At 36.9% G+C, this 14,631-nt stretch overlaps 3 protein-coding genes across 3 annotated transcripts; 1 reads left to right on the forward strand and 2 right to left on the reverse strand.

Annotated features, from left to right (window-relative positions):
- Nucleotides 1-1,170: 1,170 nt before the first annotated feature.
- CBG27871 lies at nt 1,171-1,774 on the reverse strand (the record flags this gene model as incomplete). The annotated part of the gene is made up of 3 exons (XM_045240097.1): nt 1,171-1,211; nt 1,624-1,726; nt 1,754-1,774. The coding sequence occupies 3 exons, from the start codon at nt 1,772-1,774 to the stop codon at nt 1,171-1,173; spliced, it is 165 nt and encodes a 54-aa protein (XP_045097869.1).
- A 3,412-nt stretch (nt 1,775-5,186) lies between these two features.
- Cbr-nhr-27 lies at nt 5,187-6,303 on the forward strand (the record flags this gene model as incomplete). Its single annotated transcript, XM_002645179.2, has 3 exons — nt 5,187-5,264; nt 5,315-5,999; nt 6,047-6,303. The coding sequence occupies 3 exons, from the start codon at nt 5,187-5,189 to the stop codon at nt 6,301-6,303; spliced, it is 1,020 nt and encodes a 339-aa protein (XP_002645225.2).
- Nucleotides 6,304-6,508: 205 nt separating this feature from the next.
- Nucleotides 6,509-14,311, reverse strand: Cbr-ugt-50 (the record flags this gene model as incomplete). Its single annotated transcript, XM_045240098.1, has 20 exons — nt 6,509-6,752; nt 6,803-7,022; nt 7,066-7,146; nt 7,194-7,353; nt 7,968-8,144; nt 8,377-8,522; nt 8,572-8,642; nt 8,688-8,787; nt 8,856-9,054; nt 9,146-9,242; nt 11,523-11,726; nt 11,772-11,991; nt 12,033-12,113; nt 12,159-12,318; nt 12,367-12,543; nt 13,124-13,269; nt 13,322-13,392; nt 13,451-13,550; nt 13,632-13,830; nt 14,156-14,311. 20 exons carry the CDS (start codon nt 14,309-14,311, stop codon nt 6,509-6,511), a joined length of 3,009 nt encoding a protein of 1,002 aa, XP_045091469.1.
- Between the last annotated feature and the right edge of the window lie 320 nt (nt 14,312-14,631).

The following is a 14,631-nucleotide window of genomic DNA, read 5'->3' on the forward strand; positions in this document are numbered from 1 at the left end:
AGGATCCCGGACGATCCGGGTGTCGTTCTATTAGAGGTTTTACGGTAACCAAATATAAATATCAAATCTCAGTATTTGAAGTACTACAACTGAAAAAACCTCGCGTACTTCTTTGACCTTTGAAGTACCCGCCATGTAATGAAATTAAACCAACATGTGTGGGCCACTTGAAAACAAAACTGATGAGTTTTGTTGGTTTTGTCAACAACACCAAACTGAGAAGAGAAGAAAGGAAAATGTAAATGAGGGGACGAATATTTTATGGGATTTTTATATCTCCAAAGAATTTTGAACAGACAGTTTAGTGCATTTTTTTGACTTGGACTAATCTTTTCTAATACGAAAAGACAGGAAAGCTCTTAGACTGAATCATTGAATAGAAGAAGCACTAATTTTTCTGTTTTCTTCGAGACACAAAAATCACAATTAGGAAACATTCAAAAACACCACGCTTATTTTCCGTATAGAACTCTATATGATAAATGAGCAATATTGACACATTTGAATGGACATGGATAGCCAATAAAAGATCAACAAAAAAGTTTTGATCGGTGATCCACTGTTGAAATTGGATACGGGGGATGGTATGAACTATTTTTTTATGGGATAAACTTCTAAGCGATCACAACGATTATAACACAAAATACTGTCTGGCATTCCTCGAATTAGTGAGCAGGAAAGGATCATGTTTGGCTCAAGTGAAACATTGGTTATTATGTTCAGCAGTGGACTCACAAGGCTTCTGAACCCAGATTTTTGAAATTTTCAAGATAGGTTGAGAACAACCTATCTAAACACATCTCAAAATTTTAGAATCCGCTCGCCAGTTTCAGCCGAGTTATGTCAGTTTCAGTACCAAAAATCGCCTTTTCTGTGTGTTATGCTTGACATTTAAGAAATTTTTAATTTCAGACATATTCTCGAAAAAAAAGTTTTTTGTTTTCGAATTTTTCTACAATTTTCGAGATTCATTCGAAAACTGAAAAAATTTTTTTTGAGAAAACGTCTAAAATTTTAAAGGCTAGCGGATTCTTATATTTTAAGAGGTCTCTAGATAGGCTATTCTCTACTTATACTGAAACTTATTTCAAAATATGGGCTTACAAGTTGTTGAAGTTACCTTGTCTGATGACTAATAATGTTCTGCTTTACATAATTATCTCAATAGGCTCAGTTTGGGGTTTCATAATTTTCCGGCATGGGGTTTTGAACTTGGATCTATTTACGTGACTCATGTCGTGCTCTTTGTTTTTTTGCCAACAAATGAAAATTACAATTCGTATACATCGCGTCTTAATTACAATCATCATTCATTCCTCAACACGGAAAAATCTGTAGTCACATGTGGCACCCTCGCTTACACTCTCACATGCCAAAACTTTGTTTAACCAAACACAGTAGTCTTATGCCTTCTTTTTTTGCAGGATTCACGAGAGGTGTGGTTGGGGGAGAAAGTGGAGGAGATAGAAACTGATTCCATATGCAAAAGGGTCCACTGACTCATTTTTGACACTTTGTGGAAGAAGGGCCGCACACAAAGCTACACGGCTCTCAAGTTTCATGGGTAAAAACAAGACAAGTGCAAGTTATGTACAACATGGTGGTCCAGTTTTTAATGCAGACAAATGCAAGTTATTCTACTGGAAGCAATTAGAAGTGAATGAGTAACCCAAGTAAACCGGAGAAACATGAGCACCGAAAGGATGAAACTCGTCATAATCATAGTCTTCACCGCAGACAGATCCACAAAAACAACGTAATTTTTACTGCTCATTAAGTTGGGACCTTTCTGTTTTTCTAGTTTTCCTCAAACATACACGCCATCTGCTTTTAGTCGTCTGTTTTCACTACGTGAAAATAACAATTTCTTTGCTGCAAAAGGAAGGAAAACGGGAGAAAGATGAGCAATCGAGATGAGAAACAGCTCCTCTGCTCTTTCGCTTTAGGAAAATTCATTTCGCTCTCCGTTTCGAATTGGAAAATTAACGCGATTTTTTCCACCAGCTCACTTGATTTCATTTTGTACAAAATCGTGTGACTTTCGGTTGATTTCATTTGCAGAAAGACAATGGAAATTAACTTTTTTTCAACACTGGATTCTGGATTCTGAAGCAAAATTTTCATTTGAATGGTGTTTGACTTCATGCTGAGGAGATGTATGCAAAAAAGAGAAAGCAATGACAATTTCTTTGGTTTGAAAATCCAAAATGAAAGTGCAAAATGTTGCGTCATTGTTTGGGGGCTTCTTTTACTACCAACTGAGGGATCGGCAAAAAACCAATCACATTTTTGATGATATTGTGTCTGTAAATTATGAAAAGAATGACTCAAACTTGTGATTATATGTTTTCAGTCAGATTTTTTACCGATTGGTTACCGTATATGAAAAAGGACTCAGAGTCTCGTCCGCTGGGCAGAGAAAACGTATGGATAATTATGCATACTATAATTCAAAGGAAGACAACAATGAAAAATAAGTCTTGCGGAGTCCAGAAAAAGCGCGCCTTGTGATAATTCTCATTTCATTCAATTATCCCCAAAAATTCACTTTTTGAAGATCAGAAACTATTTAAGTCAGCCAGATCGCCGTTTTTATACATTTTCTCTCTGAGAAAAAGTTAGGTAGGACTGTGATTAGATTTGAGCAAATGAAAGCACTTTTTAATTCACGAATAATCCGAAAATAAATATTCTGAAAATGTAATTCGACTTGCCACATCGAAACTTCTTGTAATTGCTCAAATTTGGTTTGTTCGGTTTGAATTTCTTATTTTAGTGAACTTGACATTTGTTCAGAACAGAAATCCTAGATCACTTTTACAAGATTTATGAGCTACGCCGTGATACCGATGCACAGTTAATGACCTATTTCCCTTACAAACTTCATAACTTACTGATGCGACTGACCCAAGTGTCCGTTTTCAACTCTACTTGTGGCTTTGGAATTCTTGGTTCAAAAAGGCTCTCCAAAACCTCTTCTTGTGCAGAAATCGTGAAGACAGTTTCTTCGCTCGACATTACTCAAAAGTGAGCTGAATGATAACGAATGAAGTCGTTGAACACGGGGCCCGATGCTCATGAAACCCTCAGGTCCATTTACCTAATTTCCGTTCAAAACACCTAACATGTGTGAATACCCGCACACAGCAGAAACAATGGGAAGAGGGTCTAGAGAATCGAAAGAAAAATTTACTTTGTTTTATCTGTTTCATAGAATATCGTGAAAACTCATTGATCATGTTTTATCACACAAAAATATTGCTTTCAGAAATCCTATAGATACTGTGTCAAAATGTTTCTGGTACCAATATATGATCTCACTGACGTCAGACAATGAGTTCCTGGTACTGCAAAAAGAACGAGAAATGAAAGTGGGAGCTTGAAATTAAGCCCTAATGATTCAATTCTTGATCTGTTGATGTAATTGCTGAAAGCATTAAAAGATGGGTAATTTTAATTGAAACAGACTCCAACTAGCTCAACACGCGGTTGAATTAGATCAAAAGACGTCATTGCTTCATGATTGTTATGTTTTTTTTTTCAATTGGAATCATTTATTCAATAAATTGATTGTGTGAGGGGTCTGTTAAAGAATTGGACAAAAGTCTGTTCCATCAAATTGCAGATTCACTTGTTTTTCAACTTACTCCATTCTAGCAGTTGATCCATCCAGTCTCTCTCTTCTTCGCCAACTTCAAACTCAAGTTCTTTCTCATCGGACATCTTCTGACAAAGTGTGTAGCACAAATGAGTATCTATGGAAAAAATGTGGATATGTGTTCAGGTGCAAAAGTTCTTTTTTCTTCGCAAAATCCAATTTTCTTTCTTTTTGCGTTTTTCAGACATATTTTATCAGATTAAATGTCTGGCTCAAAGTTTCAGAATCAACGGGTTCTTTGGTGATCTTTCATGTGTTTGAAGTTCAGAACACATATACTGTAAATAAGATCAGAAATGCGCAAAATACATCTGAAACGAGTTTGATTTAAAAATAAAAAATGCTTTCGAGAAAATTTAAAAAATAAGTTTTATGTATCGTGCCGAAAAAATACGGTAAACAATAATAAAGTGCTACCCAAACTGACAACTTTGAGTCACATATCTCATTTTCTGTAAAAGATATCAAAAAGTGGTTAATTTACAACATCGTCAATAACATACAGTCTGCCGTAGAAGAATAAGGAACTGGAAATTGAAATTTGGTCTACCATTACAGAGATTGTGTGGTAGGTATAGAGTAAAATTTCATCTGATTTTATAATTATTTAATCCGATTCAAGTGTGTCTTGAAAAATTATTCAATGGTTTAGGAATCATGTGGACTTTATCCGGGAGAAATTATCCGGGACAATTTTCTGTCAGTTCGTACTTTTTCTGTGTAAGGGCGTATAATATCATGAACATTTTTAAATAAACCCATTGTAGACACAAAAATAATTTTGCTTCAAGTTTAAGCCTTCTGTGTTTATGTGGGTTATTTGTTCACAATACTTTTCAAATTTATTGAACAGGTATGAATTGTTTTTAAAGACTTACTTTAGTAATTTCACCATACTCCCTTTTCCAGAAAAGCGATAGAGTTTTTCATCTTCATGATCCTATCACGTGCCTTATAAGTTCCACTTCGTGAACACAACTACAAAATTTAGCTTCCGGTCTGATCCGTGATTAAGAAAATCTTCTAGACATTCGTCACGACATTATTTTTTTTCTTTCTTCATTTTTTCTAATCTTTCTTCATTTATAATTCATTTCGTGATCGAACAAAAATGTAGTTTCCTTTGCTGATTTTTTTTTTGTTTTTGCAGATTTTTTTCTTCAGATTTCTGAGAAAACTAGCTTCATCAGTTGTGATATCTGAGTCATTTGATCTTTTGATCCTAGTAAACTTTTCTAGGGAGCCGTCTTCCTTCGCCATAATCGGGAACAAACTTCTCCTAATTCTCCTCTTAGCACGGCTTCTTTTTTTCAAGCTTCATTGAGTGTATGTAGTTTACGTATAATATTTTATTATTCAGCTAAAATCTGCAAATTCGATCAGTGGTTATTCACACTTCTCTCTCGGTCACATATCACAATTTTTTTTCCTCAACATGTCCATAATTGTAATCTGCGTGACTTAAAGACACATCAGCCATGTATATATAAAGTAGATTTGAGATACTTCGGAGTTCATTACTTGTCAGATGATTTTTGAACTTGCTTCTATGGAAAGCCAATTTTGTGTGATTTGTGGTCAGTCAACAAGCCTATACAATTATGGGGTATTTTCTAAAACTTTTTTCAGCGAAAAAATTGATAAAATATATTTCAGACGATCAGCTGCAGTGCGTGTAGCTCATTCTTCCGGCGAACCGTCCTTGCAAAAGTTCCAATACAGCAATGTCCACATCAAGATGCCTGCTATACTCCGGAAAACCGAGCAACCCACTCCGAATGTAAATACTGCCGATTCCATAAATGCGTTGATGTTGGAATGATCAATACTCAAAAGTATACAAATTTGACCAAATTGATAAATCAATTATCAGTATTGGATAAAAAACGGAGCTACACTTGTGCTAACATGATGCTCCCTCCTGACTTCCGGTTGAGCTCAATATTCGATTACGAGCACATCAAGCTTATCAAAAAGACTCCGGAAGTCCGTTTCATTTCCCATGATTGGGGATGCGTGCACCAATTGGCATCAATGGAGTTCATTAAAACCTTCCAGTTTGTCAAGTTTTTATCTTTGCAAGATCTTCAAGTATTCATGAAAACGGCTCACTTCAATCATGTCATTTTTGCATCTGCTATGAGATCTTTTGGTATCAGGCAGGGATATTTGTCGTTTCCAGACGGCAGCGATGTATTTCCAGAATGCATCAAAAGAATTACATGCTATAATCCAGAATTTTTGAACCGAATCCGATGTAAGCTCATGGGTCGTATCATCGAGTTGAATATCAATCCAGAAGAATACCTACTTCTGAGTGCTATTATTCTATGCAATCCAGGTGAAACATTCGAACTCATTACTGATTTTTTACCTAGTTATTTTCAGCAGCCGTCAATCTATCTGTAAAAGGTAGGACTCTCATAAGTTCCTACCAAAAAGTGTACGGATCCTTGCTGTTCCAATACTGTTGCCAAGTTAACAAGAAAAACGGACCACTAAGATTCTCCGAACTGTTGACCATTTTTCATGCGATTTCACAAACTCATCATGACATTGGACAATTTTTCCTTTTGTTTCAAATGTATCAACCAAATGCGCAGCCTATTCAACTCTATCAAGAAGTCATTGATTATATGATGTGAATTTCTGGCGGAATATTTTGATTCTGACATTTTGTCCTGAATGAAAAAATTGTTTTTTTTTCTAAACGTCGTTCACACATATTTAGGCTTTAAGCATATTTAGGCTATTAAGTCTATCGTTGGTATATCACAGGTATATCAAACTTATTTATCGTTCAATTTTATGAAATAAAAAATTTATTTCACACACAACAGCCTAACTCATTCAATTTACCTTTCTTTTGAGAAACCGTCTGTAAACAAAAAAAGTGATTAAAGGAAGGAGGATAAAAACAAAGAAAATATCTAGCTGATTATGCTCGATGAATGTGAAACTATTGCTCTCCAAATGAAACTGCTCTGATGTATCATGGGTCATTATAAAATCAACCCATTTAGAGACTCTTTCTTCTGGAGTGAACGGCCGATTTTTCATTAGTTGTGACGTCCGTTTAGCACCTTTTGTGTATCTGAAATCAGATAGGATTCATTATCGTAAACTTCAAAACATCAAAATTACCTCTCATCTGTGAGAACTTCGTTCATGGTTTCATAGAAAGTTTCATTAGCAACTGTTTGCCGTAGAACCATCTTTCCAGCTCCACGACGTTCGACATTCTTCCCATTTCTAAACTGATCCGTAAACACTGGCATGATAACCATTGGTATTCCATGATGCATTGTTTCCAGCACGCTATTCATTCCTCCATGAGAAACAAACATTTTCAGGTTAGGGTGATCTGGAAAAAAGTTTTCACAATCGATTAAATTTTCTATACTTACTTAATATAGCAGTTTGTGGTACCCAGTTCACTAGATCAACATTTGGTACGCCAGCGAACAGTTCAGCGGTAGTGGTATCATCTGGATATTGAAAAGAATTTATTTTTGCCATCGTAGACTAAACCTACCAATGACAGTTTTGACCACAAAATGATAATCAGGCAGTTTTTGAATCGCATTAAAAACTGATAGTTGAATTCGCTCGGGTAGGACACGGAACGGAGTCACAGTTCCAAAGGAAACAAAAACAGATCCTAATTTGCCTTTGCTAAAATATTCGTTCAGCTTCTGTAATAGTTATTTTGTCATATGTGCCATAGCCACACACATCCAATTCTGGCCAAAATTCTAATTCAAAATGAACAGTTTATTATTTTAGGTTTTTTTTTAATCACTGATATTTTGGATCTTTATGACAAGGGGGCCCATGAGAAAAGGGGGAGGGGTGGCGCAAGTGAATAGGGGGGGGGCCAAGTGGAAAAATTATGCTTAAGTTAAAATTTGCCGATTTTTTCCTGTTTTGCGGTTGTTTCCATGGAAATTTCAAACTTTAAACATATTTCATCTCTTTTTGAAATTTTCATTTTATGTCATTTTTTTTCATTTTTTGTTAATTTTTTTGTTAATAAGCCTCAAATTGATATAATATTAGCTGAATAACTTTAAATTACACACTTAAAATGGAAACAAAAATAGTGTTGTTCATGCAAAACCGACCTAAACTGATATTTTTCAAAGTCGTGAATTTTTATGAAAACAAACGCAAAGTTCAAAATTTTCATAGAAACATCCGAAAAACTTTCAAAATTTGGTAAATCTTAACTTAGTCCACATTTTTCCACTTGCATTCAATTAAAATGAGTATTTTAGAATTTTGGCCAGCAACCTAGTGAAATGCAAACCTCGGGAAGTGTTTCATTCTTTGATTTTTCGGCTTCAAGCATTCCGACAAAAACGAATTTCTGAGAATACGATCTTGTTATGTCAAACATTTCATCCGTATTGACAAAAACCACTGATACGTTCCGGATGATTTCCATAATTGATGGGAAATCCGGAGAAATGTAATTTCGGAAAAGCTGAAAAAAAAGTATTCTGAATGCCATAGATAAAGCATTTGAGAAAGTTAGTTACTTCTAGCGTTTTGAAAATCAACGGTCCGTAAATGTCATTTTTACTGTATTGAGCGTTAACTCGTTAAAAATAAACGCTTTGCAAGCAGACGTTTTCATCAAAACAGGGTAACATAATGTCAAATAACTTTTAACACCTCCGAAACATTGTGGGAATACAGTCGCAATTAGCACTTACATTGGCCATTTTCCAGTCTTGCAGATAATGAATAACAATTGATTGGAAATATTTATACGCATTGGACATTCGCTCAAAAAATCCCATTCGATCGTGGTTTGGATTTTCTTCCATACTGGGAACGTAAGATGGTAGAATTGGTAGTCCTGAAAACAAACTATTTTGTTTGATTTTTCTACTATGGTTGTCTGGTACCTAGATCCCAAGCGATCTTATCCATAAGAGGCTCCGTGGACAATAAAATTGTCTTTGATATGTTGAGAGCTCTGTAAGCATAAATAACACTTTTGATTATGTAAACTTAAACTGACTTTACTATTGCCGGATTACAAGGGTCCACGTCGTTGAAGATTCCAATATCGAATTTGTAATCGGCTAGGTATTGTAAACGATGAAATTGTTTGAGGATGTCTGGAATATTCATGTGTTTCTAGAGTGAAGTGAGATAGCTGCAATTAACTAAAAAATTATTTCAGTACCTTCACACATGTCCATCCAGAAGTAAACATCGTTTAACATGCGATCAAGAAATCCAATATGAGTGTCTTCCATGATACTGGCATACGAATCGAACTTGGTGTCGTATGCAGCGGTAACATTAAGCATCCTCCATACTTTAGCATGTTTTGCACCGTCAAAGGTGTTTAGAGCTTCTGCGTAAGTAGGTATGAACAGCACCTGAAATTTGAAAAATATAAACTAAATATTATCATAAATAATGTAAGTTGGTATTCATGACCACAATGCTGAAAAAAAGCAGAAATCTCACCGAGTCGTGTCCAGCATTATGTAAAGCATCGGCATATTTAGCACAGACCAAAACGTGGCTCTTGCTGATCGAAGGACAATATGTCAGGATTTTTGCACCATCTACAGAATAACATCCGAATAAAAAAACAACAAAATAAAATATAAATTCTTTCATTTGAAGATAGGCAACAGAAGAGAGTAGATACGTTGTTCTTCGAAAAAAGTGACAGATCACGAATAACTAAATTAGCTAATTTGTTGTATATTTGATCAGTTGTCGTGTGAATGCAGATAATGAAACAAGTAGAATTGAACGAGCAACCAGTGCAGACCAGTGTTTAGTTGATAAGATAAAATGCAATATTTGACGTTTATGGGTTGCAGATTGTGTTTATGTTTGTGGTGCAATATGAGATAACAAAGGTCGAATTTTATTATTGATTGAAATGTTTCAATTTTTGGCAGATGATGTACTTTTAAATTTTTCTATTACGACAGTTAGCATACACTAGAATACTTAAAACGTTCCGGGGGTTTTTTCATAGTTTTCTCGGCCCGAGTTTCCAGTAATTTTTTTAAAGTCTCTTCAAAAAATGTTCGGGATCAATGAAAAATAAAAATCAAATCTCTGTCAAAGTAAAGTTTTGCAAAATTCCGAAAATTTTTGGAAATTTCACTTTTTTTAAATGTAAAAACCATACATGTGGATGGCCGGGCCGCCTAGGGCAACTTTTCGAAAATGTTACTTTTCAAATGTGCCAATATATTTTTAATATTAGGTTGAGCGAAAAGTCTTTGTAATTTTTTGGACCGTCATATCTCAGCTTTGATTTAACTTTTTATCGTTCTGTTTTTTTCTATATTGTAGTACCAGTTGTGCATGCTTAAAAGATTTCTTGAAGTTACCGACGGCGATCATAAAGACCGAGAATTCGTCCAGAGACCACCATGCTCTCAGGGATGCTTTTTTGTTCGGGTTTCTCCAAGGTCACAAATGCAGCGTAGCTTGTCGTAAAATGTGTACAGTGTTAGGCCAGAACTATATGTCCTACACTACAATAAAGTTTTGGTTCAAAAGATTCTCCGAAGAGAACTACGATCTCGAAGGTCTGGCCTACCACGTGTTGATCTCAACGAGGATACTTCTAGAGCGGTAGAAGAAGAACCAAGAGCAACGTCACGCGAGCTTGCATCAAGTCTCAACCATCCTCACAGAACCATAATTGATCATCTTCACGAATCTGGAAGGGTACCAAAGTTTGGTCAACTTGCCCCTCCCCTTTTGGCGGATTCACTAAAACCATTGCGTTGCGACTTGGCACATTCTCGGCTTACTATGAAACGTAGCATCAATTGGGTTGAGAATATTATCACTGCGGACGACTCGAAAAAGACAAAGGGTTCCGGCCGAAAAAACCGATAAAACGGGCATCAAAGGAGAACTTCACGTGAAAAAGTTATATTTTCCATTTGGTGGGACAGTGAAGGCGTTATCTTCAGAAGACTTTTTGCCATCACTATAAATGAGGACCTCAACAGCACTCAAATGAAAATAGCATTCCAGGCTTATCGATTAAATTGCCCGAAAAATTCCAGCTTGTTGATGATTCACGACAACGCAAGACGACCCACTACTTTGAAGACCCGTCAGAAACTCCAGATGCTCGGAGTCAAGATCTTCTGTCATCCACGTATTCACCAGACCTGACCCTAACTGAATAGCAAATAATCCGTTCCTTGAAAAATCTCCTTGTTAGGCAAAAGTTCCATGATAGAAAGGACGTAAAACAGTGGTTGGATGACGTTTTCGCTTCCCAGTCTACCGAGTTCTACGCTAATGGGACCGCTCAACTTTCATCGCTTGGCAAGTAGTCATGTACACTATTGGTAAATATACCACATTGAGATCCATTTTCTTTGAATAAATTTTGTACCGAAAAATATTCAAAAAATTACAAAGAATTTTCGCTCAACCTAATAGCACAAATATTAATCCAAATGCATGAAACCATCCGAAAAAGTCAAGTTAATTGAATTTTTAGCAAAAAAAAAAATCAAACTTCATTAAGACAAGGATGAAATTTTTTCTAAAAACGGCATCAAAACAGTTTTTTCCGACTGAATCGTCCTCTAGTGTGGATTTTTATTTATTAAGGAGAAAAGCCATCTTGAAAAATGATGATTTGCTCTGAAATTTAAAAATTTTCAAAAACAGTGGCCGGCCCGCTTTCAGAAAAATCTCAGCCCGGCCATGGCCCGGCCCGGTCCGGCCCGCGGGCCGGCCATCTTTCCCACAAGTATGGTAAAAACCCCTTGTTTCATTATGGTGCAGCCGTTTACCGTTAAGACAAATTTTATTTGTGGAGCTATTCTAGAAAAATCGCTTATAAACAAACAGTGAGAACAATGGAAGAATAGTGTAAACAAATAGAATATCAATATAATATTGCTGAATGAGAGTCAGATTATTGATTTCCAGGTTGAAATGCTCAGAAGTTTCATGATCTAGTACGTAATCAACCCACTTTGTCACTCGTTCCTCTGAAGTAAATGGACGACTTTTCATCAACTTCGATACTCGTTTGGCACATGTTGTGTAACTGAAAACGAAAATATTTTTTTTTCAAAAAATACATTATTAATACCTCTCGTCTGTCAAAACCTCATTTATAACATCGAAAAATGTTTCATTAACTACCAGATGACGAAGAACCATTTTTCCAGCTCCCCGACGTTCTACATTCTTCCCATTTCTAAATTGATCCGTAAACACTGGCATGATAACCATTGGTATTCCATGGTACATAGTTTCAAGAACACTATTCATTCCTCCATGAGATACGAACACTTTAAGATTCGGGTGATCTGGGAAAAAAGTTTAGACTTGATTAATAAATAAATCTCACTTAGTATTGCAGATTGTGGGACCCAATCCACCAGATCAACATTCGGAACATCAGCAAATAATTCAGCTGTACTAATGTCGTCTGAAATCTATTTTCATGTTTTTTTACAGCACCTGAAAAACAAACCGAGAGCAGTTTTGATGACAAAGTGATAATGTGGAAGTTTTTGAACTGCATTGTAAACTGATTGTTGAACCTGTTGTGTTAATGCACGAAATGGTGTAACAGTACCAAACGAGACAAATATGGATCCTGCTTTCCCTTTGCTAAAATACTCATCAAGCTTCTGAAAACAAAAAAAACATCGAAACCCGAATTAGAGTTGTCTTCAAACTTTTGGAAGTGTTTCATTTGCAGAATTCTCGGCGCCAAGCATTCCGACGTAAACAAACTTCTGTGAATAAGATCGTGCAATGTCGAAAGTCTCATCTGTATTGACAAACACGAGCGATACATTTTTGAGCATTTCCATGATTGGTGGGAAATCATCAGCAATATATTTCCGGAATATCTACAATTCTGGTTTTTTGAAAGTAAAACCCACGTAAGGAAGACACAGGAGAAGTTTTTTCATGATTTTCGATGAACCAAAAGTTTTGGCTAACCATTATAAAACTTCTGCATGGCTACACATATCTATTTTCTTGCAAAAAATAAACTATCTTGAAAAAAACCAGGCTCTCATTAGAAGTTTATATTAGGTTTTCTATGAATGCAGAAGTGCGCTTAATTTTGCGCCTAACAACTCCCTAGAATCTGCGGGATCCTGTTTTGAACTCTATGTATACGGAAGAGAAGACACCACAGACGCCTCATAAATCCATTAAAGCAACCCTTGCCAAATTCTCCGTATGCACTCTTCTCAGACAGATTACTGGGACGAGCAATGGACGAATGACGGATGGACCGACAGAAGAAAACTGATCGACAGAGGGAGACAGATAGGCACGGAAGACAAATCGACGCACTTCTCTTGATGGCTGCTGATCCCCTCTAAAACCCTAACACTAATCCCATATGAACCGTTTTCTTTGCTTTCTTCAATTCTTTTATTTAACAAAGGTAAGGAAACAGAGGGGAATGTAACTGACATGAAGAACACGTCTTTCTTGGAGATAATGGACAACAAGGGATTGAAAATATTTATATGCATTGGACATCCGCTCCAAGAAGTTCATACGATCGTGGTTTGGGTTCTCCTCTATACTGGGCACATAGGACGGCAGCATGGGTAGTCCTGAAATCCGATCCGTAGTAGTATCAATTTTCTGCCATAGTCGTCATCTTGCCTAGGTCCCATGCAATCTTGTCCATGATGGCCTCGCTGGAGAGTAGCACCGTCTTGGAGATGTTGAGAGACCTGTAAGCTAGATTACATATCATTTCCATCAAGCGGAAGGATATGGGATCTAACCCACCTTATAATAGCCGAGTTGCAAGGGTCGATGTCGTTGAAGAGGGCAAGATCAAATCCATAGTCGATAAGATGTTGCATTCGATGGTGTTGTCTTGCAAGATCTGGAAAATAATATGAGTATATAGAGGTACGGGAATGCAGAAGCCTTAAAAACTTGAAAGACTAGTCCCACCCACACTTACCTTCACACATTTCCATCCAGAAGTCGACATCATAAGTGAGACGATCCAGGAATCCAATATGCGAGTCTTCCATCACGTTGGCCAACGAATCCAACTTGGCGTCGTACGCATGGGTGACGTTGTGAAGTCTCCATACGTTGGCATGTTTCGCACCGTCAAAGTTGTTCAGCGCAGATGAGTAGGAAGGGATAAATAGCACCTACAATCGTCAGGCTGACTGGTTGACGAGGAGGCGGATTGAGGGGATGAAGAAGACATTTCTGGGGGAGGACGGGGAAAGAGAAGGAGGAAGGCGACCGACCAGGAGGGTGTGTGGACGACACGAATGAGCCGAATAGGGCATCCTAGTCGTCGTCGAGGTGGCCCCGCCCACTTTTCAAAACTAGGAGGCGTGGCTTTTCACAACCATCTGTCGAATTGGGATTTGGGCGGGGGCGGAGCAAGAAGGAAATGGAAATAAGGATATTGAGGAATAAGGACAAGGAGAAGCATAGGGGGAAAACAAAAAAGAAAAGAATTCAAACCGTGTCATGTGCAGCATTGTGTAAAACGTCGGCATACTTAGCACACAGAATTACGTGGCTTTTGCTAATGGATGGACAATAGACTAGAATTTTCGCAGAGCCCACAATGAAGCATTCAAGTAGAATAACCGCGAAACAATAGAGAAGTACTCTCATTTTGGAGTAGTACGTGGAATATTAGAAATTGTGTACTCTTGAACTGCAGCAGTTGACAAGGAATGGCAAATTCGTTGAATATTAAATGAGTAGGGTTGTCAGTCAAGACACTTCGTATCAGTGAGTTGTTGACAAGGAAATGGTCAAAAGGTTTGAGGTTGTGGCTGATAACACCGCTACATCTAGTCATTCTTGCAATTGGAAATAATATACGCTGTAACTTGCTACTACGTTGTGTATCCGTGGATTTGAATTTTTAAGGCACATCTTGTACTTTTTTAACAATTTCAACTTCTTTGAACTTATATGCGCTACAATTC

The sequence above is a fragment of the Caenorhabditis briggsae genome, assembly GCF_000004555.2.
Source record: "Caenorhabditis briggsae complete genome, chrX, whole genome shotgun sequence".
Lineage (NCBI taxonomy): Eukaryota > Metazoa > Nematoda > Chromadorea > Rhabditida > Rhabditidae > Caenorhabditis > Caenorhabditis briggsae.